The following is a 26816-nucleotide window of genomic DNA, read 5'->3' as shown; positions in this document are numbered from 1 at the left end:
TAGCAGGGGATAGACCATCCTTTGTACTGGAAGTACACTCTGTGGCTTGACTATTTCAAAATCCAGTTCAAGACATGATTTCAGATTCATAAGACAAGTTATAGGATTGGATTTGAATTGAAAATTTGCATTGAATTTACATTTTTTTTAATTCCTAAGGGGTAGTTTGGTTCATCAGGGCTACTTCACTTCAATTAGGTATACCCAGCAGCAGTAAGCAAGATCAAAGCCCATAAGGAAATATATAGTATGTATTAAAGGAATAAAAGGAAAACCAAAATTAAAATACCATGTACTTTTAAAAACTAACATAGAAGGTAACAACTGATTTAAAAAAAAAAAAAAAAAAAGCCAATGTCTTGAGAAGTTTTCTTGACTGATGCTGATATTGCCATAGAATTGTATATGTTATAAAAAGATGACCTCAAGTTTCTTTTGTTACATCTTTTCTGTAGACCTAGGTATTCATTCATTCATTCATTCAACATTGGTGAGCACTTGCTATTTGAATACTGATTTTTCACAAATGTCTTTCCACTTCAAAAGCAGTATAAAATTAGGTAAAATATCTTTTAATGTGTCATTTTAATTGGTATTCTCAGCATAATGATGCCAAAAATTCATATTTGTTTCTAGAAGGAACCCTAGACTTATAGAATTCCTTGTGAAATATCGAATATAAAGAAATTTTTTTTTCAGAATAAATAGGACAAATTTGAAATAGGAGCCAAAAAATGTACAATAAGTGGTCAATGGAGGATTCTAACATCAATTATTCAATTACAAAATTTTTTTCAGGTTGCCCATTTATCCCCAAGTAATGCTCTCCATCTTAGAAGCCACATGAATGTCTGAATAGATGCTTCTCTAAAACAAACCAGTTCGACAACAAACATTTTTTAACTTGTTTTATTTTAGTATAGTCAACAGCTGCTCAATATCAGGAGGGATTTACAATAAAGAAATCACAAGTTTAAATAATGATAAGCCCTCTTTTAGTTACTTTTACAAAGACATTAAAAAGACTAAAAGCACAATATTTTTACACATACATGCATATAGCCACAAGTATAAGAAAAATTGAGGACATCTGAACAAAATCACTATTATGTTAATTATTAGGATTATGTTAATGTTAATATCCTAGTAGTAATAAGTACCATAGTTTTGAAAAATGCTACCTTTAGAGGAAACTGAGTAAATGGTCCACAGAATGTCTCTGTATTATTTCCTGCAACTGCGTTGGATCTAGAATTAATCTCAACATTAAAAGGTTGATTTTTTTCTAAAAGCACACTGTTTCTTAGTTGATCATTGCATTTCACATAAACTCTTCCTTTATTATGTTACTTTTCTGTTTTTATTTAGGCATGGAATTTCTTATCTCACTTGCCAGTGATAAATGTTGGCATAAGTGTTAAAGGCTCGTGGGATGACTTAGTTGAAGGACATAATGAACTCTGTGTCTCAACTCTGACTGCAGACAAACGAGATGACAACAAATGGATCAGATTGCATGCTGACCAAGAGTATGTGCTTCAAGTCAGCTTGCAGAGAGTCCACTTTGGGTTCCACAAGGTATAGTGTTTGGTTTCCATTCTCAAATATTTCACACCAAATACCAGCATGCGCCACCACACATATCTGTTATATGACTAATGCGCCCGTGTCATTCATGAATCCTGCTTTCTCAGCTGGTCTTAAGCAGCGAGAGTTAGTCTTTTGAAATTCATGAGTTCTCCTCATGTGCCATTTTTCAGCCCCAGAAAATCTACCTTACATAAGAATGTATTGCCTAGAGTTCTATTCTCAAAGTATGGTATACAGACTCAGTCCAGGAGAATTTCCTGAAGGGCCTTTTAAAGTGCAGATTCCTTGGCCCCACTCCAGACTGGCTGAATCAGAACCTCAAGGAGGGGGGATCTCAAAATCTATACCTTCACTCAATACTCCAGATGATTTTTAAGGGCCTTAAAGCTTGAGCAGTACTGCCCTAGAGGCACTTTGGTATACAGGAACTGCATTGGGCTAGATATAGATGAGACTGAAGCTTTACCACTTAGCTCTATGAATTTGAATAAGACATTAAGCTTTTCTGAGCCTCAGTTGCCACATCTGCCTGCGTCCTTCATTATAATGCGTAGAAGAGCTTTGTCAATGTTCATACAGGCCAAAAATGTACAGTATTTTATTTTAGATTACTATGCTCTTTTCTGTTGCCTCTGACACCAAAATTAATTATCTGGTCCTTTAAGAATATTAGTACACAGCATGTGGGCAGATTGGTTTTTAGTGCCATAATAATTAAAATAAGAAAGAATTAGTCTTCTTTATGGTCCAGTGGATTCAGGGCTTTCCCATATCTAGAATAAGCCCTCAGGGGTGAAGCTGTAGTTCATTAGTATTGCCCCTTCTGTTCTCACACACAAAATGATCAGTAACTTTCTATTCGTACGATGTTCTTTCAGTATTGTACCTTCAAGTCTCACCTCATTTGATTTCTAAATCTAAAAAATCTGTCAGTTTAAGTATTAACTGATTGGCCTCTGGCATTTCAGAGACTTTAATATGAGCTTCTTTTTTTTTTTTTTTTTTTTTTTTTTTTTGATACAGAGTCTCACTGTGTCACCCAGGCTTGGCTCACTGCAACCTCCACCTCCCAGGTTCAAGCACTTCTCCTACTCCAGCCTCCCAAATAACTGGGTTTTACAGGCATGTGCCACTACACCCAACTAATTTTTTGTATTTTTAGTAGAGATAGGGTTTCACCATGTTGACCAGGCTCATCTCGAACTCCTGATCTCAAATGATCCGCCTGCCTCTGCCTCCCAAAGTGCTGGGATTACAGGCATGAGCCACCACACCTGACCTTAATATGAGCTTTTGTTTGTTTGTTTGAGATGGAATTTCACTTATGTTGCCCAGGCTGGAGTGCAAGGGTACAACATCAGCTCCCTGCAACCTCCGCCTCCCGGTTCAAGCAATTCTCCTGCCTCAGCATCCCGAGTAACTGGGATTACAGGTGCCTGCCACCATACCTGGCTAATTTTTTGTATTATGTTGGCCAGGCTGGTCTCAAACTCCTGACTTCAGGTGATCCACCTGCCTTGGCCTCCCAAAATGTTGGGATTACAGGCGTGACCCACTGCACCTGGCAATATGAGCATTTTTAGAGGACTTAATGTATTCCAACTTATTAAAAAAGTAATATAAACTAATACTAGTAGTAATCATAAAAATAGCAATAATCATAAAGATAAAATCATGGGGGAAAACTATGATTTTTTACCTTAATATTCTATGTATAACTTAGATTTAATCATGCCAGAAAATCTCTTAATTTTTGTTTCTGAATGCTGTAAAAATATATTACTTTCTGACACCCTTTTGAAATAAGTGAAACATCTCTCTCTAGAATACTTAGTGAAGTCTGAGAATATATCATTATTACTATATTTTATTATGCCATAAAGTCATTGTCTTAAAGAATCGTTAGAATAATCTTGCATTTTATAAAAATTGATCTAAAATAAAGACCTCAAGTGCGATCATTATGTTTATATCTAATTTGGATTGTGGTGATTAATATATTTTACAAATTGCTTGACTTAAAATTGCCCATTTCTCAGAGAAGGGACTCTTTAATATTACCATATTAGAATATATGCTTATTTATGTGAGTTTTTTTCTTGGATGGGGGGAAAGTATGTATTTGAAATAGTACTCCTCATGTTGGGGTCCAGAGTCCAGTCTTGATTGGCTTTGTGTTTTTGTTTATTTGTTTGTTTGTTTTCTTAAGCATTCGTTTTTTGTGAATAAGGTTTTGGAAGATTTGGTTAACATGGTTATGTCTCAATTTGTTCATCTACCAATGTGGTATTAAAGTTAATTGTAGAAATAGCATGAGAATTTGCTAATTGGATGTCAAGATCCAGAGTTTTTTATTCTAACTGGCCAAATATTCTGATACTTACAACCACAAACTAGTGTCTATAATGTGCTCTGAGAATCTTGAGATAAGTTAAATAATTGCATATCAAAGACACCAAACCAGAATGGAAGAAAATTTAAAACATCTCAGATACATATGGTGAACTATGTAGATGTATGGCCTTCAAGTAACTCAACGTAGCCTTAACCACAACCAAATGGTATAGAAAGTCTAGATATTTTTAATGTTGTATCTTTTTTTCTGGTTTATAGGGAAAGCCAGAGAGCTGTGCAGTTACTCCTCGGTTTCCCAAATCAAAAGATGAAGGATGGTTTTTGATATTAGGAGAAGTGGATAAGAGAGAACTTATTGCTTTGAAAAGAGTAGGATATATTCGAAATCATCATGTTGCTTCCCTTTCTTTTTATACCCCTGAAATACCTGGAAGGTAAGAAGAAGCCTACTACCAAAGTTCTGAAAGAATTAAATATGATTGTGATTACAATTTTACATTTTTATTCTATTTTTATATTTTAGGTATATATACACATTATATTTCATGAGTGACTGCTACCTTGGCCTGGACCAGCAGTATGACATCTATCTCAACGTTACACAAGCGAGCCTTTCTGCACAGGTCAACACCAAGGTCTCTGATGCCCTGACTGACCTGGCATTAAAGTAACCTGACCTGAACAATCCATTTGAAAGGAGTGGCTAAGAATTCTCATTGTTCAGTCATCTAGACAACATCGAATTACTTGATGTTTGCCTTGAAAGGATCAACTTCTAACCTCAGCCATCCAGGAAATTGACAGTGGCTGCAGTATTGACTCCAGTGACATAAAGTTAACCACAGTGGCCTTTTAACAAATGTTGGCTTTTATAATGTTATCTTCATGAGTTTCTTGATATGTGAGATGAAAAAGCATGTAGAATAATCTTTTAATTTGTGTATATTTGAGGTGATATTTAGGAGCTATCAGTCAAATTTTACATCTCACAATGTACTGTTTACATGAATATTGGCTTTTTCTTTTTTAAGGAAAACTGCATTGAGGTGTGACAAGTGTTAGGACTTGTCACAGATTTCTAACTCTGCCACATAAAATATAAATATAAACCTGTAAGGTGATACACAGTGTGTGTTGTTAGCAAAATTTATACTTTGATATGATTACATGCAGAAGTAGCTTCAAGAATTTCTTATACTCATAAATGTTTTAATAATATGTGATGTAAAATTATATTATGGAGCCTAATGATGATAACAAAGAAAACAGAATATACTGATCTTAGAAAATGTAGATACGGTTAACTGGGAAATAAAATATAGAGTGACACTTCAAGACCAGTTGACTCAATGTTTTCTTCTGCTTCCTTTCCATAATATCCCCTTACTCATCTGTTCTTTTCTTTCCCTTCTACTTCAAGGCTTTATTTCCATTATCTTTCTGACATATTTATTTACACAAGGAGAGAAGTATAATCTAATTCATGTTGTAACACTTACAGATCATATAGTACAATTATTTGTCTTTATGCTGTCCTGGACAAATTTGAGACAAAATTTTTGACCCCTATGGGTCAAAGAAAATTTCTCTATGTGCAAACAAATTCCATCTTGAAAAATACTTTTTCAAGCTAAAAAGTTGTTAAAATTCAATGTTCATATAATATGCATTCTAGTGGAATGAAATTCTACCTTTGTGAAATAATTTCAGTTTTCTTAGCCCTAAAATGAATTATTTTAAAACATTTTCCAATGTAACTGTTACAAGTACTAGAATTTCAGTGTTTCTGGAATTGGAATGTATTGCTTGTATATATCCCTTTCCATGCTTAAATAAAAAAGAAGAAGAAATAAAAGTAGGTTGCAGGAGAACCAGGCATTCACTTCCCAAAATTAAATCTAAATAACTATTGCAAACAAACCAAGTATAGTGAGAAGGAGGACTCTAGTCTGAGAAATTTACTTCATATAAAAGTTCTCTCTGTTTTTTCTTTGGCAAAGTTTATTACCTAATTGGAATTTATATCTTAAACACTGTTTTAGTGGAATTAAAAGAAAATGAAGATTATGTATAGATAACAATGACCAGTCCATACAGGAACCTGAGGGGTAACAATCTCACTGATTTCGTGTTTACCAACATCATTCCTTTTTATTAGACAGCAAGCAGACTTGGGAGGTCTCCTTCACTGGATATATGACACATCATATATAAGAAAGTATTTCTGTTGTACCCATTAGAGAGAAGAGAAATAATGTGACAAATTTAAGTTAATCTTATTCCAATGAGTGACCAACACTATCTACAACTTTATCCACACTCATTACTCAACAAAAATTAGTGTTAAATGTGTCTTACAACAGGATATATGCCAACATAATCAGATTAGTACTACTGTTTACAGATCTGCAAGTATTAACATCTCATAACTTTTTTACTGGCCAAGAATTTTGTCAGTGTTTAAAATAATTCCAAATCCTGATTATTGAAAGAATGCATTTGTTCTAAAGTGTCTTGCGGGGTTTTGTTTTCGTGAAGAGAAATATTGTGATAAAAAGGTTTCAAGGCTGTATTAAAAAGTGCTTTCTTAACTGATGTACCTACAACCCACTTATCTCAGAACATGCACCTCTGGGCTGGCTATTATACTATACAACTCTGTTTTCATGGCAGGTCATTTCATATTTCTCTGGAGTTTATCAACTCAAAATAATTGAAGTTCCAGTCAAGGATTTGTTGTAGGCACTGTGTTGAGTATTCTGATACCCACATGAATCAGAAACACATCCTGCCTTCAAAAAGGGTAGCCTGGTGATAAAAAGATATTCATAATTATAATAAAAAGTAATTGCACTAATATTAGTGATGGGGGAAATGCTATGGAAGTTCAGAGGTAAAATATTACTTAGAAAAATCATGAAGTGACATTTAGGCTGTTTTTAAGATGCTTAGAATTGGGAAGGCACAGATGAAAGGGGACATTCCAGGTCAGGTAGAATAGCATTAGGAAAATTTATAGCTAGCCCAGCCTAGAGTGGCTAGGTCTGCATTCTCAGAGACATGAAAGGGATGAATGGGCAAGACGAAGGGGAAAGTCTGTGAAGTGACTGTGAATTAGAGAGTTAAAGACCGTAACTCTTATGTGAATACAATGGAATTTATTGGCAAGTCACCGGAGGTTAGGGTTTGGCTATGTGGGAGCTTTCTTTATGAAAATGAATCTGGCCTCGATGTAGAGATGATATGACCAAGCAAGGAAGTGTAGCAAGAAAAGCCAAGGAAACAACATTCAAAACCTAACTGCAGTAAGGAGTCAGGAAGGACCAGAGAAGGTTATGATGAAGAACATTCTGAGAGTGGAACAGACAACCAGTGCAGAGAGGAGACAACCAGGAGCCTGGCAGGACACGCGTCCATATCTGTGGTGGGTGATGAGTGCTAAATACTGACAAGAGGTCAGGGAAGTAAGAACCAAGTCAAGGGTCCTGACTCTGAGAGTGGTGGATCATGAATGATTGTTAAAAGAGTAAATTTAGCTAAATAGGAAGAGAGGAAGCTGAGATTTCAGGAGGTGAGGACCAGAGTGGGCAATAAGAAAGGAGAGGCAGTGAATGAAGAAAGTAATTCTACAGGTTTCGTTCAGCAACGATCCAGTGTTATCACCTGCATTGAAGAAGGTGATGATAGAGCAGACAGGAATGGGTAAGAATCAGCTTGTTTCCTTTCAACATTCTCCCCTGCAACCACCATTCCTGAACACATACAAATATATGTATTTGCCCTCATCCCCACCATTACCACCATCAAGCTGAAAACTAAAATTCCTCACACATTTCCCAAAAACAAAGTGTGGGGATCCTTCAGTCCCAATAATAAGAAAATTTAAAGAGGGAACCTACTTATTTCCTTGACGTGAATAAGGAGCCCTTCTCATACTTTAAAATTCCACTGCTAACTTTGATGGGAAGAGGATACAGTGGTGGGATATTCAGTCACCAAAAATCATCTGTCTTTTCTTCCCTTTACACATACAAACAATGCAGCGAAGTCCAAATATGCAAGATTGACCCACTCCCTCAAATTTTGATTGCCCTTTCTCACGATTTAATCCAATAGCCTTAGAAAATTACGTGTCACTTCCCAAGGACATGCTCCACACATACCTCCGGTTGCTCAGGACCAAAACTTTGGGGTCATTACTGACTCTACTTTTCTAATCGAATAGAAATTTAATTAGAAAACCTCAACCTACATCTAACCTGTCAGCAGACCTTTTCAGCTCTACCTTTGAAATCTATCTGAAATCCAGCCACCTTCCCCACTGCCACCCTATCCACCTCCTGGCTGGCCTCTCTGCTGCTACTCTTGCCCCTTTTCAGTCTTTACACAACAATTTGGTTTTGAAACATAGGTCTGATCATGAGTTCACTCTGCTCAAAAGCTTCCAGTGCCTTTCCATCTCAAAAGCCAAAATCCTTACAGTACCCACAAGGTCCTGCACAGTGTTGCCTTCTCCCCTCACTACCCTCTGGCCCTCCTGCTCACTACACACCAACCACAGGAGTCACCTCCCTGCTTGTTGAACTTGCCATTTCTACTCCCTCACTTGGATGACTGTTGCCCCTAATCTTATGTCTCACCATCTTATTTTAAATGGCAAGCCCACAAAACCTCCCTAACCCCCTCTCCTGTTTGGTTTTTCTCCATTGTTTTATCAACACTATTAAAATATGTGTTGGTTTATTATTAGTCTCTTCTGACTATGCTTCAGGAAAGCAGGGATTTTTGTCACTTCTGTTCACTGCTACAAAGAAGGACCTATATTTCCTGGCATACAGTCGCTCAATAAATACTTTCTGAATGACTAAATGAACACAGAGGCACACGGGAATTCTAAACTATCTCCCCCACAACCACCACCACCACCGCCACTGGCTCCATACACAGAGTTAACCACCCGTTCTTCCAGGGATTACAAGTACTGTCACACTCACCAAAAGCAAGGTACTAACTGATCATCTTGTATCTTTTGTCAACAGAGGAAAGGTATATTTAAGTTAATTGGTAGTTTTATGATGATGATTGTTATAACTTATGGAAAAGAAGAATGAGTTTTTGTGTAGTAATGGATCTTAGGTATTACAGATCTTTTAAAACTTCCAATGATCATAGAATCTTTCTCACCTGAAGGTGTAGCTCTCTGTCTTCTCTCACCAGACCCTTTCCTTCCCTCCATCACTGCTGCTATTTTCAGTGAAAAGACCCCCAAATAGGAACTCCATATAGTTAAGAATATAGATTGATAATAATTTGGGGCTTTCTGTTTTTAGATATAATCCAAAATGAGTAGGCAGAAATTATTTCATGAGCTGGCTTCTTAAAAGAAAAACCTGAATTAAGCTGCGCATCTTTCAAATGAGTATTACTGAATATAGAACTTGACTTCAGAGATGTGTATTAAGCCCTTGGATTAACTTTCTTTTTCTGGCTTCCGAAATAGAAATTCTAAGTCTAAGCAACACAGGAGATAAAAACATTTTGAGTTTCGTAAGTTTTAGTTATATTATTTTCAGGTACTCAAAAATGCTGAGAATGACTGCTGATTCCAGGATGTCCCGGAAGCCTGTTTTTTAAGCAGTGGAGGAACAGCTATCATGAGTTCTGGAAAGATTTAGTCCCACAATTTCCACTTCAGTCCTTCCACTTTTCATCAAGGAGCATTCTGTACGATTTCTGAAAAATAAAGTTGTTCAAATTTGAGGCCTTTAAATGAAGTTTCAGGGGTTCTATTTTGCTTGAATATTCTTCCCAAGACTTTGCATTCCAATTTGAGAAAGATCTTGTGGGGGTGCTACTCAGATATTAGATCCAGGCTGACCCAAGGTCAAGCTTTTGGCTAAAAAGACAGCCACATTTGAATGGATACTTAAATTTCTATTGTTATTCTTCGATTGCCCTATGATTTGGAGAATTTGTTTAAAATGCGCCTGATTAAAGTTTCCTGATACTGTGGCTGTAAGTTGTTAACCATTCCGTAGAGACTTCCTGAAGAACATGATGGACTGTAGATCATACCGTGTTGGTTGAGCAGAATCACAACTTCTAATTAAAAGTTCTTTGAATCCCCCAAACCCATGTTTCTTTACTTGTTAATTTTATTACTTGGGTGTCCTTGATTTTACTGGGACTTTCTTAGCCATGTAGGTGCCACTCCTGACCATTGAAAACAAGTATAGTCTCCTTGAATGATCATACTTTTTGGTTCCAAGTTACACTGGAAGGAGTTTTTAATGATTTGAGGATTGCAGAGTTGATCTAAGATGAATTTCATGTGTGAGCTTTCACCCAAGTGTGGCTGTCTGTTGGCCTCAGAGAACTGTACTTTCCCAGATGTAGAGGATTGTTGTAGCTGGTTTTGGAACTACCTGCAGCTGATGGTTCATTTTTCCAAAAGGCCTAGAGGGTGCCAAATGTTATTCCTTTGAGGGATGAATGGAGATCCTGAAATAACCAAATAATTCCTGAGAATTAAACAACTAATAACGCTGAATAATACTGACTACCATAAAAAACAAAATCACTTTTCTTATGATGACATTAACTGCAATCAGAAGGTTCTAAAAATGTTCTTTATGTCAACACACCAGGATTGGTGCATATTCTCCAAAGTTCATCTAAAAGTTTATTCAACTAAAATGACTCAATTTATTTGAATGTGTAAGTTCTAGGTTTGTGATTGCTTTTTAGTGAAATTACATGCGTGGATTATTTTTTTTTTTTTAATGTCACCAGAGTGGACCACCAAAAATATTAAGTACGTTTAAATTACAGAAGAGAAAGTTTGGATTGAAGTAAGAGGAAAAAAATACAAAGTCTTCACAACACAATTTTAAAATAATGAACAAGCAAGCTACCAATGGAGATCTTCATTTATCAAACATGATCTGCCCCAACATAGCTGTCTCTTTCCACTGGGCTCCTGGACACACTGGAAGCCCATCCTTGCATACTTCTTTAAATGTCTAAAATTGATATTGCATGAAAATGTCTAATAGTAATTTTAACAAAGAATGCCAGCAACTTCAAATGAGCTTTCAAATAAGCTGAAGTACATACAAAAGTGGCCTAATTACAGGCTGTCTACCAGGAATGTGCGTCTCTACCTGTGTTACTTGAACTGGTAATTATTATCAGGAAATATATTTGCCTATTAGAACACAATTTCACCAGGGATCTGGGAGGAATAAGTTTTGTTTTTAAGCTAGATTTGCTGTATCAAGAGAAGCAGTTTAGGGTTTTGGCTTTTTTTTTTCTTTTTCTTTCCTTCTTCTTTTTTTTTTTTTTTTTTTTTCTTTTTTGAGACAGAGTCTTGCTCTGTTGCCCAGGCTGGAATCGTGCAGTGGTGCAGTCACAGTTAACTGCAGCCTCAACCTCCCACTCAACCAATCCTCCCACTTCAGACTCCTGAGTAACTGGGACCACAGGCACACCCCACCATGCCTGGCTAGTTTTTTGTTTCTTTTTAATGACGTTCTGAAATGCTACCTCACCATGTGCTATATTTGGTGATCTGGTCACATTTTGTAAGATTTAGGACAATGTATCTGATCAACTTTCTTCTGTTCCCATTTCCTCACCTCCAAAAACAGGGGTAACACCTGCCCAGGCTTCTCTCAGAGTCGTTGGCTCCATGATAAGAAGCGCAGTGAACGTCATTGCTGTACACACAGCACCTAGCACACAGGAGGTGTTCAATCAATTTTGTTGAATGAATCATTTATGTGAAAATGCTTAGAAAATGATAAAGAACTATGAAGAGTAACTATAATGGAAATGGAAGTCTAAGATGATCAATAGCAAACAAACTCATCCTCAGGATTGATTTTATGTGTCAATGGGGCGGTAAGCTAAGAGCCCCACCTCACCATCTCTACCCCCACCCCAAACAGAAAAATCATTGTGCCCAGAGAGAGATTTGTGCTCCATTCCTTTTTTGCTACAGGATTCCCACTTGTCAAAACGCAAAATACATGTACACTCAGGTGTAGCTCGGCACTCACATGGGAATGTGAATTACTTCTGAGAGCACTTTCTGGGAACATGTTGGAGGGACAGTAAAGGGCACCTAGGTATCCAGACTGGAGGTGAAGTCTGACTGCTTTATTACTTCCCCTCTGGGTTCTGAATTCAAACTTTAGAATCTTGCTAAGGGCCATTTTTTATATCCAAATAATCAGAAATGGATCACTCTGGAAGCAGAACAACTTTTGAGAGCAAGAGTGGAGGCAACTCACATTCTCACTGAGTGTTTGGATCATAAGGTATGTTGCACCCAAAGTGAAATGAAAATTTTAAGCAAATTCTGTAATGTTCTTTAAAAGCATTAATGTACTTTCCTTAACATTGCAAGCAATATCCATTCTGTCCAATCTTCCTGGCAGTCATGTTGCTCTCATGCTTGTGTAAGCATGAAAATCAATTTAAATATATTCAGTAAAAACCTAAACCCTTCCCTTTTAAAAGTAAATATCTGATTTTTTTTTTCAGAAACAACCATTTTTACAGTATTTATTCAACTTCTGAAGCCTAATTCTATCCAAAAAATCAGGAGAAAAAAATCATGCTACTGGCTTCTAATATAGGGCTATTGTTACCAGAAACAGGGAATAATATAGACATCTTAGTAAAACCTCAACCTTATTTCCTGAGCCTTTAGAAAAATGCATTCCTCTAAAAACACATTACCCTACAAGTGGCCTTTGGAGAAACTGAAACATTGAAGAAATCCTTGGATTGCAGCAAAGAACATTCTCCATGGACAATTCTAATCAATTATAGAAACATAACTATACCCAGATCATGTAATATACCACAGTGATGATCCTGGCTTCTGTCCATCTTATAAAATGCTACAACTCATAACATCAGACCCACTGCTGTTTGCAGCAATCCAACCCACAAAGATTTACTCTCAATTGATTGTTACTTTTCATGCTGAAAATGATTGTACATCTGCATCTTCTATTTCAGTTTTGTCATTTTGTTATCTTTGCCCACTGTGTTAATTATTTTTTGATGCTTCATCCCATCCCCAAACAATATATTTGAAACACTCATGAGGATGCATTGCATAAATATTGAATGTGTTAAAGACAGAGTCTGAGGTAATTCAGAATGAATTTAAGTAAATTGATTGGAATAAGCTTTTATTTAGGAAATCTTCTAGGGACAATCCTGACATATTTAAAATAACTAACTGTTCACAGAGATGCAATCTGCAGGTGCATTTCAATGAATCCATGAATCAGCAATCAGAACAGAAATGCTTGATTTTAAGTTGTCAGAAAACAGCTAAAAAGGGAAGCAGAAAGACATTACCAATTACAATAAAAAACCAGGAAAAAGTTCTTTGGAACAAAAATGTTTTTTAAAAAAATCAGATAAATATAATGTAACAATGAGTTGCTTAATCCTGAGTTCCAATTTGATTGCACTGTGGTCTGAGATACTGCTATGATTTCTGTTCTTTTGCATTTGCTGAGGATTGTTTTACTTCCAATTATGTGGTTGATTTTAGAATAAGTGCAAAGTGGTGCTGAGAAGAATGTATATTCTGTTGATTGGGGTGGAAAGTTCTGTAGATGTCTATTAGGTCTGCTTGATCCAGAGCTGAGTTCAAGTCCTGAATATCCTTGTTAATTTTCTGTCTCCTTGATCTGTCTAATATTGACAGCGGGGTGTTAAAGTCTCCCACTATTACTGTGTGGGAGTCTAAGTCTCTTTGTAGGACTCTGAGAACTTGCTTTATGCATCTAGGTGCTCCTGTATTGGGTGCATATATATTTAGAATAGTTAGCTCTTCTTGTTGCATTGATCCCTTTACCATTATGTAATGCATTTCTTTGTCTTTTTTTATCTTTGTTGGTTTAAAGTCCATTTTATCAGAAACTAGGATTGCAACCCCTGCTTTTCTTTTTGCTTTCCATTTGCTTGGTAAATCTTCCTCCATCCCTTTATTTTGAGCCTATGTGTATCTTTGCATGTGAGATAGGTCTCCTGAATACAGCACACCAATGGGTCTTAACTGTCTATCCAATTTGCCAGTCTGTGTCTTTTAATCGGGGCATTTAGCCTATTTACATTTAAGGTTAATATGTTATATGTGAATTTGATCCTGTCATTATGATGTTAGCTGGTTGTTTTGCCCATTAGTTGATGTAGTTTCTTCATATTGTCGACGGTCTTTACAATTTGGTATGTGTTTGCAGTGGCTGGTACCAGTTTTTCCTTTCCATATTTAGTGCTTCCTTCAGGAGCTCTTGTAAGGCATGCCTGATGGTGACAAAATCTGTCAGCATTTGCTTGTCTGTAAAGGTTTTTATTTCTTCTTTGCTTATGAAGCTTCATTTGACTGGATATAAAATTCTGGGTTGAAAATTCTTTTCTTTAAGAATGTTGAATATTTACCCCCAGTCTCCTCTGGCTTGTAGGGTTTATGCAGAAAGATCCACTGTTAGTCTGATGGGCTTCCCTTTGTGGGTAACATGACCTTTTTCTCTGGCTGCCCTTAACATGTTTTCCTTCATTTCAACCTTGGTGAATCTGACAATTATGTGTCTTGGGGTTGCTCTTCTCGAGGAATATCTCTGTGGTGTTCTCTGTATTTCCTGAATCTGAATGTTGGCCTGTCTTGCTAAGTCAGGGAAGTTCTCCTGAGTAATAGCCTGAAGAGTGTTTTCCAACTTGATTCTATCCTTCCTGTCACTTTCAGGTACACCAATAAATGTAGGTTTGGTTTTTTCACATAGTCCCACACCACTGCTCAAGGAAATAAGAGAGGACACAAACAAATGGAAAAATACTCCATGGTTATGTATAGGAAGAATCAATGTTGTGAAAATGGCCATACTGCCCAAAGTAATTTATAGATTCAGTGCTATCCCCATCAAGCTACCACTGACTTTCTTCACAGAATGAGAAAAAACTACTTTAAATTTCATATGAAACCAAAAAAGATCCTGTATAGCCAAGACAATCCTAAGCAAAAAGAGCAAAGCTGGAGGCATCACAATGCCTGGCTTCAAACTATACTACAAGGCTATAGTAACCAAAACAGCATGGTACTGGCACCAAAACAGAGATATAGACCAATGGAACAGAACAGAGGCCTCAGAAATAACACCATATGTCTACAACCATCTGATCTTTGAGAAACCTGACAAAAACAAGCAATGGGGAAAGGATTCCCTATGTAATAAATGGTGCTGGGAAAACTGACTAGACATATGCAGAAAACTGAAACTGGACCTCTTCCTTACACCTTATAAAAAAATTAACTCAAGATGGATTAAAGACATAAACATAAGACCTAAAACCATAAAAACCCTAGAAGAAAATCTAGGCAATACCATTCAGGACATAGGCACGGGCAAAGACTTGATGACTAGAACACCAAAAGCAATGGCAACAAAAGCTAAAATTGACAAATGGGATCTAATTAAACTAAAGAGCTTCTGCACAGCAAAAGAAACTATCATCAGAGTGAACAGGCAACCTGCAGAATGGGAGAAATTTTTTGCAATCTATCCATCTGACAAAGGACTAATATACAAAGAACTTAAACAAATTTGCAAGAAAAAAACATACAACCCCATCCAAAAGTGGGCAAAAAATATGAACAGACACTTCTCAAAAGAAGACATTTATGCAGCCAGCAAACATATGAATAAAGCCCATCATCACTGGTCATTAGAAAAACGGAAATCAAAACCACAATGAGATACCTTCTCATGCCAGTTAGAATGGTGATCATTAAAAAGTCAGGAAACAACACATGCTAGAGAGGCTGTGGAGAAATAGGAACACTTTTACACTGTTGGTGGGAGTGTAAATTAGTTCAACCATTGTGGAAGACAGTGTGGCGATTCCTCAAGGATCTAGAACCAGAAATACCATTTGACCCAGCAATCCCATTACTGGGTATATACCCAAAGGATTATGAATCATTCTAATGTAAAGACACATGCACACATATGTTTATTGCAGCACTGTTAACAATAGCAAAGACTTGGAACCACCCCAAATGCCCATCAATGAAAGGTTGGATAAAAAAATGTGACACATATACACCATGGAATACTATGCAGCCATAAAAAATGATGACTTCTTGTCCTTTGCAGTGACATGGATGAAGCCGGAAACTATCATTCTCAGCAAACTAACACAGGAACAGAAAACCAAACACTACATGTTCTCACTCATAAGTGGGAGGTGAACAGTGAGAACACATGGACACAGGGAGGGGAACGTCACACACCACGGCCTGTTAGGGGGTGGGGGGCTAGGGGAGGAATAGCATTAGGAGAAATACTTAATGTAGATGATGGATTGATGGGTGCAGCAAACCACCATGGCACGTGTACAAACAAACCTATGTAACAAACCTGCACATTCTGCACATGTATCCCAGAACTTAAAGTATTAAAAAAACTGAGATGTTAAAATGAAAAAAGGGATACATAAAGTACACCAAAAGTGTAATTATATACATATTTTATAGATTCAGTAAGTAAACAGAAAAATAATCTACCCTGGTGAACAGAGGAAGAAAAGTGGCAACTATAATTAAAAGTCAAATATTTTCGATTGGATTTGAAATTATTTCTTGGCTATGACACCAAAGGCACAGGCAATAAATGAAAAAATAGACACTTGGACTTCAAGAAAATTGAAAATTTTTGCGCATCAAAAGACACTATTAAAAGAGTAAAAAGGTACCCCATAGGATGGGAGAAAATATTTACAAATCATATATCTGATAAGAGATAATATCCAGAACACTCCTAAAACTCAACAATAAAATAACCTGATTCCCAAATTGACAAAGGTCTTAAATAGACATATTTCCAAAGAAGATATACAAATGGCCAACAAGCATGTGACAAGATGCTTACCACCACTAATCATTTGAGAAATGTGAATCAAAACCACAATGAGATACCACTTCACACTCACTAAGATGGCTAACCACAAAATAATAAAATAAACAAACAAAAATAACCAGTGTTGGTGAGAATGTGGAGAAATTGGAACCCTTATCCACTGTTAGTAGGAACGTAAAATGGTGCAACCACTGTGGAAAACAGTATGACAGTTCCTCAAGAAAATAAAAATAAGATTACTATAAGATCCAGCAATTCCGGAAAAATTGAAAGCAGGGTCTTGAAGAGATATTTGTATACCCATGTTCACGGCAGCATTGCTCACAATAGTCAAACCTTAGAAGCAACCCAAGTGTCTGTCAAAGGATGAATGAATAAGCAAATGTGGTATATACAGAAAACGAAATACCATTCTGCCACATGATATGATGTGGATGCACCTTGAGGATATTATGCTAAATGAAATAAACCAGTCACAAGAAGAAAAATATGCTTTGATTCCACTGATACAAATTACCTTATATATATGAGTAGTCAAATTTACAGAGACAGAAAGTAAAATGGTGGTGCCAGGGCCTGGGAGGAAGGAAAATAAGGAGTTGTTGTCTAAAGGGTAAAGAGTTTCAGTTTTTCAAGGTAAAAAGAGTTCAGGAAATGGTGGTGATAGTTGCACAGGAATATGAAGGCACTTAATACCACCTATATATTTTTAAAGGGTTAAAATGGTAAATTTTATGTTATATGTATTTTTTACCTTAACACAAAATATGCACTAAAAAAAAGTCAACTGCTTTGAATCAAAGATGATAAAGTACAAGAAAAACAAATGGCACCTGATATGGTTTGGCTGTGTGTCTCCACCCAAATCTCATCTCAGATTGTAATCCCCATGTATGGAAGTGTGGAAGGAGGGACCTATAATCCCCACATGTCAAGGGAGGGAGGTGACTGGATCATGAAGGCAGTTTCCCCCATGCTGTTCTCATGATAGTGAGTTCTCACGAGATCTAATGGTTTTATAAGCATCTGGCATTTCCTTTGCTTGCACTTCTCTCTCCTGCCACCATGTGAAGAAAGTCCTTGCTGCCCCTTCACCTTCTGCCATGGTTGTTTTTTGAGGCCTCCCCAGTCATGTGGAACTGGGAGTCAACTAAGTTTCTTTCCTTTATAAGTAACCCAGTCTTGTGTATGTCTTTATAGCAGTGTGACAACAGACTAATACAGCACCTGCGGGTTTATTTAAAAGTTCAGGACAATACACTATGGAGTCAGAGTTCTATATAAGCAAAAGCAAACTTTCTTTTTTTTTTTTTATTGTTATTGTCAGATCATAAGTTTTTTTTTTTAATTATTATTATACTTTAAGTTCTAGGGTACATGTGCATAACATGCAGGTTCGTTACATATGTATACTTGTGCCATGTTGCTGTGCTGCACCCATCAACTCGTCAGCACCCATCAACTCGTCATTTACATCAGGTATAACTCCCAATGCAATCCCTCCTCCCTCCCCCCTCCCCATGATAGGCCCCGGTGTGTGATGTTCCCCTTCCCGAGTCCAAGTGATCTCATTGTTCAGTTCCCACCTATGAGTGAGAACATGCGGTGTTTGGTTTTCTGTTCTTGTGATAGTTTGCTGAGAATGATGGTTTCCAGCTGCATCCATGTCCCTACAAAGGACACAAACTCATCCTTTTTGATGGCTGCATAGTATTCCATGGTGTATATGTGCCACATTTTCTTAATCCAGTCTGTCACTGATGGACATTTGGGTTGATTCCAAGTCTTTGCTATTGTGAATAGTGCCGCAATAAACATACGTGTGCATGTGTCTTTATAGCAGCATAATTTATAATCCTTTGGGTATATACCCAGTAATGGGATGGCTGGATCATATGGTACATCTAGTTCTAGATCCTTGAGGAATCGCCATACTGTTTTCCATAATGGTTGAACTAGTTTACAATCCCACCAACAGTGTAAAAGTGTTCCTATTTCTCCACATCCTCTCCAGCACCTGTTGTTTCCTGACTTTTTAATGATCACCATTCTAAACAGAAAGCTTACCAGATCATTTCATCAGTTTATCCCATTGAAAACATACTTCAAAAACCTATTAAATGCTGGATCTGGAAATCATTGTTTCTAGATATTTTATTAAATGGGGTGGAGCAACTAATTTTCATTCGTGCATCCTTTGGTACTCCTTTTTTGCCAGAACCCACACCCACAAATTGGGTGAGAGTCAGGTCTTCTCATAGTGTGAGGGTGAATTAGCATCCCTGACATTCAATCTAAGACAATGCTAAAAAGTTATTGGTTGGTTGAGTAGTAGTCACTTTGTGACACCCAAGCCTCCAGTAAAGTGAAACCCAAGCAAAACTGGCAACCAAAGAGCCAAGTCTCCTTTCTCCCTCATTTCCAACATCTGTTTGCCAAATACTTGAACCCAACCTTTCAAGCCCAAAATAAATAGCATAAAAGGGTTTTAATTATTTGTAATTTGCTCATTATTTTTTATGATGAAATATTTCAAACCTATCTAAAATGAGAAATTAACAAAATGGACATCCTTCTATTGTCTCCCAAATTTATTGAATTATAACATTTTCCACACTTACTTTTTAAAAGAGAAATAAAACATTAAATGTATAGTTGGTGTCCTGATATACCCTTTTCCAATGCTGTTCTCGTCTTCCATTCCAGAGCTAGTCCTTATTCTGAATTATTATCTTTTGTGTACATATTTTAAACTATTACTGATATTACCACATAATTTTGTTCCATGTTTTTATACTATTCTCACATACTGTATATCCAAAAGTAATACACAGCAGTTGTGGTGGGCAGCCTCCAAGATGGCGCCAATTGATCCATGCCTCCTTGTGCTCACACCTGTGGGCAATCCCTGCCCCTTGAGTGTCTGCTGGACTTAAGAGATTCACCTCTAATGACTAGAATACATAATGGGATATCACTTCCAAATGTAGGTGATAAGAAGACTAATTTCCATTTGGGTACTCTCTGTCTTGCTCTCTCTTGGTTGATCACTTACGAGAGAAGCCAGCTGCTATGTCCCACTTTGTTACGGGGCAGCCCTGGGGAAAGACCCACATAAGTATACGTGGAAGTAGATCTACTGAGGCCTGCAAATAGCCATGAAAGATAGCCTGGAAGCAGCCTCATGAGAGATCCTGAGCCAGAAGGAACCAGCTCAACCATTCCTGGAGGCTTGACCCACAGAAACTATGATGATGTAAATATGTCTTCTTTTAAGCTGATACATTTGGAAGTATTTTGTTGCATGCACTGCAATAGATAACTAATACGGCAGAGTCTAGCATGTTTGTAAACTTTTTTCACTTAATTTGGTTGTTGAGATTTATCAATGTTGATACATACTGCTGTAGTTTAATTACCTGTATGAATATATCATAATTCATTCACTCATTTTTAAGTTGATGAGCTTTTATATTTGTTTCCAATACCTGCTACTACAAGTAAAATTTCTGCAACAAATATTTTTTCTCATTTCTCATCTAATCATTTTTAATTTCATAAAAATCACAAAGCCAACTAATACTCAAGTTCAGATTCTTCAGTAATCAAAATAAATTACACACGAGGAATTTATGATTTGTCTACACTAGCATGACGTGTTTACATTTTTAAGGCAATATTTAATCTACCAAGGTGAAGCCCTGGATTTCTCCACAAAAAACAATCTAAGCAGGTGATATTGGAGCTGTAGAATAAAGGTGGCCATTGAAGCATATTCCAATCCAAAGCTGAGGCACACAGGTAGCAGTTTCTCATAATTAGCCCTGATTTGAAAAAAGTTGACCTAGTTAGCATGCTTTTCTTTCTCTGCTGTTCTAAGCTGAGATGTACTGCAGAATTTCCCAACAGATGTTTCTTCTGTGACTCAGTAGGAGACTTCTCACAGGTGCATTCTCTAGTAGCCGTATGAAGAAAAGTCAAGATGCAGAGCCCCTCCTCACACTGCCCTCCTGAGCCAGGAAGTGGCCAGCCCTGCCCCCGCGGCTATACACTGGGGCTCCTGAGATGCCTGTCACTCTCTTTGGACTACAGTGGTGAAGCTGAAGTTGTAAACCTCCTAAGAAACGGGAACATGCCCTGTCATGATCTCTCCTGGCAAAACAGGACTGGTTAAAATGTCATCATGAATTAACAAGCGTGCCTGCATGCTTCATGATGTGACAAAGGTCTTAAAAGATTCTCTTCTATTTTTGATTTACAGACTTTTGAAACTGACATTAAAAATTATTCCTCCCATAAAGTGTATTTGGTAAAATGGTATCACTGTAGCAGGCTCAGTTATTTGTATCAAACATATTTCTTTATGTTTTTATATTTCCTATCACATATTGATAGGAAAAGAGAAACTAGCAAATGATGACCTCCCAGTTTTAGCTATAGCCATAGAAGCGAAGCACCCCCAACACCACTACCACCCCCGTTGAAACATAAAAGTGCTGAATAAAGAAAAGACAGCTTTGATGAGAGATGCAAATACAGCAACACCCCCACGATGAACAGCCTTGAATGACTATCATTTTGATGCAACCCGAATGGGTGATCTATTTAAAGGGATGTCAGGCTTGTCAAAGCACCTCAGTAACCATTTCACCACAACCTAAGATTTATTCAAGAAAAATCAGAAAGATCATGTATAACATTCCTTCATTATTTGAATCATTTTTAGAAGCAATCCATATCTCTCTCAGAATATATACCACAACTCATGTGCATCAATAAAAGAAATACATACTAAGCAAAACCTGCAACCAAAATTGTGTTATCCAGATGCTTCTGAACAGAAGAGGCAACAAAGATAGGCCATAGGCAGCCTCCCTGGCCCTCTGGTCCTGCGCGGCTTCCACCTCGGTCTTGCACACTGCGGCCTACCCCCGAGCCTGCCCCCACGGCAAAGCCTCTCTCAGGGCACGAGTTTACTTTGTCTCTTCACCTGCATAGCACACAGCCTTGTGTATCAGAAGTGTTTGAAAGATGACTGTGGAACAAGTACAAATTTAAACTTACAGGCTTAAGGATTAAAATAGACAATCAACTGACAGAGAAAAAGGAACTTAAAGTTTTCTTGAGCACCCATTATGCTCATTGTCCCATCTTCTTTTAAAAGGATCAGTTGAGGTGTCTCCGGCGAAGGTCAACAGAACAAAATGAGGTTACCGAATATCCTTCCTGCTTGCAGGTCATTAGGCAGACAAATGCCTTCCTGTGGCGGGAAAGCTGATATGAAAGAGAGCAAAGTAAGCACAGAATCTAGGAAATTAAAGGTATTTTTCAGGCAATGAGTTCAGCGGTAAAACCCAGTCCCTGACGTCTAACAGACCCTGCTGGAGAATATTTTACAGCCTCTGCCCCAGACTGCTATTCATTTAACAACACATTCGTTACTAAATGTGCATTGTCTAAAGAACTCAATGCTCTCCACAGAATACTTCTGGAAGGTTATCAGAGGAATTTATGAGCGGTGGCTTCCGAGGAAGGGACTGCAGGGAGAGACTTCATGTTTAATGTTTTGCACCATTTGATTTTTTTTTTTTAACCTTATGCTTACACAATTTTTTTCCATTAAAAATAGTTGTTTGAAAACGTTTGATTAAAAAAAAAAAAAAACACTCAAAATCACAATATGCCTCAAACAAACATAACAAAACCAAAAGCTAGCACTTAGTGTTTCCTTTACAAGCTGCTTCACTAGCTGTGCATCTGAGAGGTCCGTGACGAGTTAAGGAGAACGCTTTAATTTCGTGCTGAGGACAGCTTTGGGGGAAAGGGGGTTACTCTTGTTCACACATGTGAAAACACCCTCCTCAGAGGAGACACAGGTTCTCTGAAGGGTTTGCAGGGTATGGAGACATCACAGTCGCGCCCAAAGCCCTCAAATCTTCTACGACTTTAACCTGAGCAGATGGTCACCAGGGCTGACTCCCTATTAAAGGACGATTAAAACAAAGTCAGCTTCAGTATTGTGCTTTAGGGAGAAAAACTGAATATTTCTGGGAAAGGGGTTTTATTTTTGTGCATTTTCTACTTAAAAAAACTCAGCCAGGTGTGGTGGCTCACACCTGTAATCTCAGCACTTTGGGAGACCGAGGCAGGCGGATCACGAGCTCAGGAGTTTGAGACCAGCCTGGCCAACATAGGAAAACCCCGTCTCTACTAAAAATACAAAAAATCAGCTGGGCATGGTGGTGGGCGCCTGTAGTCCCAGCTACTCAGGAGGCTGAGGCAAGAGGATCACTTGAACCCAGGAGGCGGAGGTTTCAGTGAGCCGAGATTGCACCACTGCACTCCAGCCCAGGCGACAGTGCGAGTCTCTGTTTCAGAACCAAAAAAAATCAAGGTGATTTCTCTCCTTTCACCCCTGTTCTGGATTGAATTGTGTTCCACCCAAATATATGCTGAGGTTCTAATTCCCAGGACCTCAGAATGTGACCTTATTCGGAAATAGGGTCTTTACGGTGCCTTCCACAGTTAAAAAGGGGTCATTAGGATGGACCTTAATCCAGCATGACTGCAGTCCTTATCAAAAGGGGAGGTGTGGACAGACACACATAGAAGGCAGACGATGTGAAGAGACACAGAGAAGATGCCACTGGAACAAGAAGGCAGAGATTGGAGTTATGCTGCCATGAGTCAAGGAGTATGTGGGACTACAAGAAGCCAGAAAGAACCACCCTCTTAGTACTGTCAGTGGCACACCATCAAGGAGAGACACACTATTTCCAATCACCTCCAATTAAGAGCCAAGGCCCAGAATCTCAGCAGTCTTGTGGTGGACTGGAAAATAAGCGCACAACAAGGAGAAACTAGGGCATCTAGTGTGTTTCTAGCACTTCTGCAGCAATTGTTCCTCCCCACTCAGAGGCCACATGAGATAAAAGAGCCCAGAACAGTCAGTGAGTCCCCAGGAATGGCATCAGACGTAGGTTATCAATCTGTCTGGGGTATTTTTACTCCCATTATCTCTCACGTGTCTACATGTACATCTGCATTGATTTCATTTGGTCATAAGTTCCTTTGGGGCTGTAACCTCTGCCTCAGACAGTGCCATTCAGTGTCCTCTGGGAACTGAATAAATGATTGCTGAATTGAAACTCCAAAACAATTGAGACGAAACAAATGGGTAGATGTGAAAGCATTCCCTGAGATAAGTGATTTCATTCCTCACTTCTCTAACACCAAGAGAACACGTTTAAAGAATTAATGATTTTGAAGACATAAAAAAGAAAAGTAGAAATAAAAGCCCTATTTTTCTAATTAAAAGAAATTCTCTTGATCATCCACAAATTATAGGACTACATATATTAGCATGCTATTTCATTAACAAATTACTGCCAATTCTCCACAGTGAAGGAATAAAGAAAAAGTTCACCTAATAAAAGAGGTTAGCTCCTAATTAGGATCAGGCTACAGAATTTGCCGGGTGTAATTTTCCACTGCGAATTGTTCTCGGGTTGACCTTGGCTGGTATTAAGGACATGGGTTTGAAAACACATCTTTCCTTTGCCAGCACGTCCCCATAAAGCACCAGTACCTTCCACAGACCATTACTGAGTCTGTCTCCTCCCTTAGTACCCCACTCCCCATCACCCTGCATTACCTCTAGCTTTTAGGAATCTTCTTGAAGAGGAATTAACTTGCACTGAGACCCATGGGGCAGCAGAAAAGGCACAAGACTTGGAGTCAGACAGGCCTGGTGGTTCTGCAATACCTGTGTGACTTGGCCCTCTGACTCTCAGTTCCCAGTGGTATAATGAAATCATAACACCTACTTTCACGGGGGTTAAACATGAGGGTGGTTTATAATGGTATGAAGCAACTGCTCACACATGTTACTTCCTTTCTGTTTTGAGTCCTGTCATCAGCTCTGGCATTTCTCTCCATTCTGCCCTAGATACCCAGGGAAGCTATGTACATCTCCTAAGAATGTGCAACTAACATATGGTAAGGGCAAGATTGAAAACGTTGGCCCCCCAAGTGTCCAGTTTGGCTCCACTGTCCACCCCATACTCTCACCTTGAAAATTGACTGCACTAAGCACACTGTCTTATCCATGTCTGCCATCCTTTGGGGCTCAAGCAAGTGAGTTTGGAGGGGAGGATGGGGCAGCAAGGCAGTCCTGCACAAGGACACTGTCCCTGCTTGGAACCCCAACGCCCTGGCAGTGCTGACACAAAGAATCTCCCTGCTTACCCTGCTACCTCTACCCCACTGGATTCTAAGTAGATTGTGTAAATCCCTTGAAGATGTCATTTATTTATTTGCAGGAAATCATCACCACCTATCTTCCTATCCCATCCCAGTTGGTTCTCCCAAATGCTCCGTGAGGTCCCAGGTGTGATGGATCTGTGTGGTTATTTCACAATGAGGCAAGGGTCAGAGCTTTATACAATCACTTCATCCATATCAATGGCCTCACCATGTGAATAGAAAACCCATGGAAAAATTCTGTCAATGCACACCAAGCAACCGAGCTTCGTAAGTCAGCACTTTGGAAAACTTTGGGGCTCTGAAAATTTTCCAGTGGTTCCAGAGATGTCAATGTGACTTTCAGACACAGGACAATGGTGTGGAAGTTTGGGAGGAATGAAGGAACGATGATTTAGAGCTGAGGCCAATTCTGCTCCCACATTACTGCCATTGATAGGTATCTGGGAGATTCTTACAGAACTTCAGACTTCCCTCGATTCCTTTTAGGGCTTGTTATCTCTGTTTGTCCCAAGTGGGCCCTACTTTCTCAGCTTAAGGACTATCATCAAGAAAGTTATTTCAAGGAAAAAAAATCAGTTAAAATCTCTAAAATGTAGAAATCAAAGATTGTAACAGGCTGTGGAAGACAGAATAAAAAGAGTGAAAAATAAGTATAGGGAGATAATTTTTCTTGGCCAACCCTTACAGATTTAGCAGGTGATATAAGTTATTTTCATGAAGATGAAGAACCTGAAAGCAAAATTCTTAACATGCCAGTATGTTTTAAAGGGGGAAGGAAAAAGATTTCTTTTTCTCTTGTATTTCAAAAGGAATTGTACAAATTTCAACAACCTTCCTTTAGTTAAAAAGACTTTCCTGAATTTGGTTATATAGATACTTAAATTTACAAGGGATAATTATAATACAATCTGACTTTTAGCAAATCCCCAAAATTGCATTTAAATTATTCTTATTTCCTTCAATGTAATCATCTCCAAAGCAATTATTGCCATGAGTTTTTTAAAAATTCCCTTTCAGAATTATTTTCAGAACCTGAGGGATATTTCTCCTCAGTAGTGGTAAACATTTGTTCTTTGAGAGAAAATTTAATTTTTGGAAATGGCCCAAAACCGATGTGATCAATTTAGGTAAAAACAGCTTTGGTCAAATAAGATGAGACTGAGATTCTGTAGTCATTGATTTCAAAACCAGTTCCCAAAGAGAAGTTTGAAAGTGTATTTTGCACAATAGTAGCCTTGTTAAAATAGGTGTTTTCTTTCCCAAGATAATGGTGTTCACTTAGCTTTATGAAAAGCTTCCTTTCTCTTTTTGAGCCTAAACCTCAGTATTCCGTTTTTGCTAGCTGCTTTTCAAAAACTTGTAATTAGACACTTATGACTTCATGATACTACTTCTGCTTTCACCTGGGATCAGTAATTTTTTTCTTTTCTAGTGTGGACAATTAGTTCTCTTAGAACTCCCAGAACTAATTAGCTAGTAGAAAGGCCACTGTGGATTTGCTGGACAGCTTTATTCTTTAGTTTACAGTATTTTCTGGCATTCATAAGCTGTTAAGATTAGTGCTAAGTTGTAGCTATACCATGTTTCTGACTCCAATAACATGTAGAGGTTAGATGGGCCTCCTTTCTTCTCTAATTTAGGAGCTCATTAAGAGACTTTTACTTA

The 26816-nt window shown here is 37.9% G+C and overlaps 1 protein-coding gene across 9 annotated transcripts in view; it reads left to right on the top strand.

Moving 5' to 3' along the window:
• The window catches only part of ASCC3 (activating signal cointegrator 1 complex subunit 3), a 372407-nt gene extending 367125 nt beyond the window's left edge, over window positions 1–5282 (top strand). For all 9 annotated transcript variants that reach the window (XM_050786660.1, XM_050786663.1, XM_050786659.1 and 6 more), the window contains 3 exons: window positions 1369–1578; window positions 4204–4379; window positions 4469–5282. In XM_050786660.1, the coding sequence (XP_050642617.1) occupies window positions 1369–1578; window positions 4204–4379; window positions 4469–4616 (534 nt within the window). In that variant the 3' untranslated portion in view covers window positions 4617–5282. The remainder of the gene's footprint in view (window positions 1–1368; window positions 1579–4203; window positions 4380–4468) is intronic.
• Window positions 5283–26816: the final 21534 nt, after the last annotated feature.

This window comes from Macaca thibetana, chromosome 4, assembly GCF_024542745.1.
Source record: "Macaca thibetana thibetana isolate TM-01 chromosome 4, ASM2454274v1, whole genome shotgun sequence".
Taxonomy (NCBI): domain Eukaryota; kingdom Metazoa; phylum Chordata; class Mammalia; order Primates; family Cercopithecidae; genus Macaca; species Macaca thibetana.
This window is presented reverse-complemented; position numbering and strand designations above follow the sequence as displayed.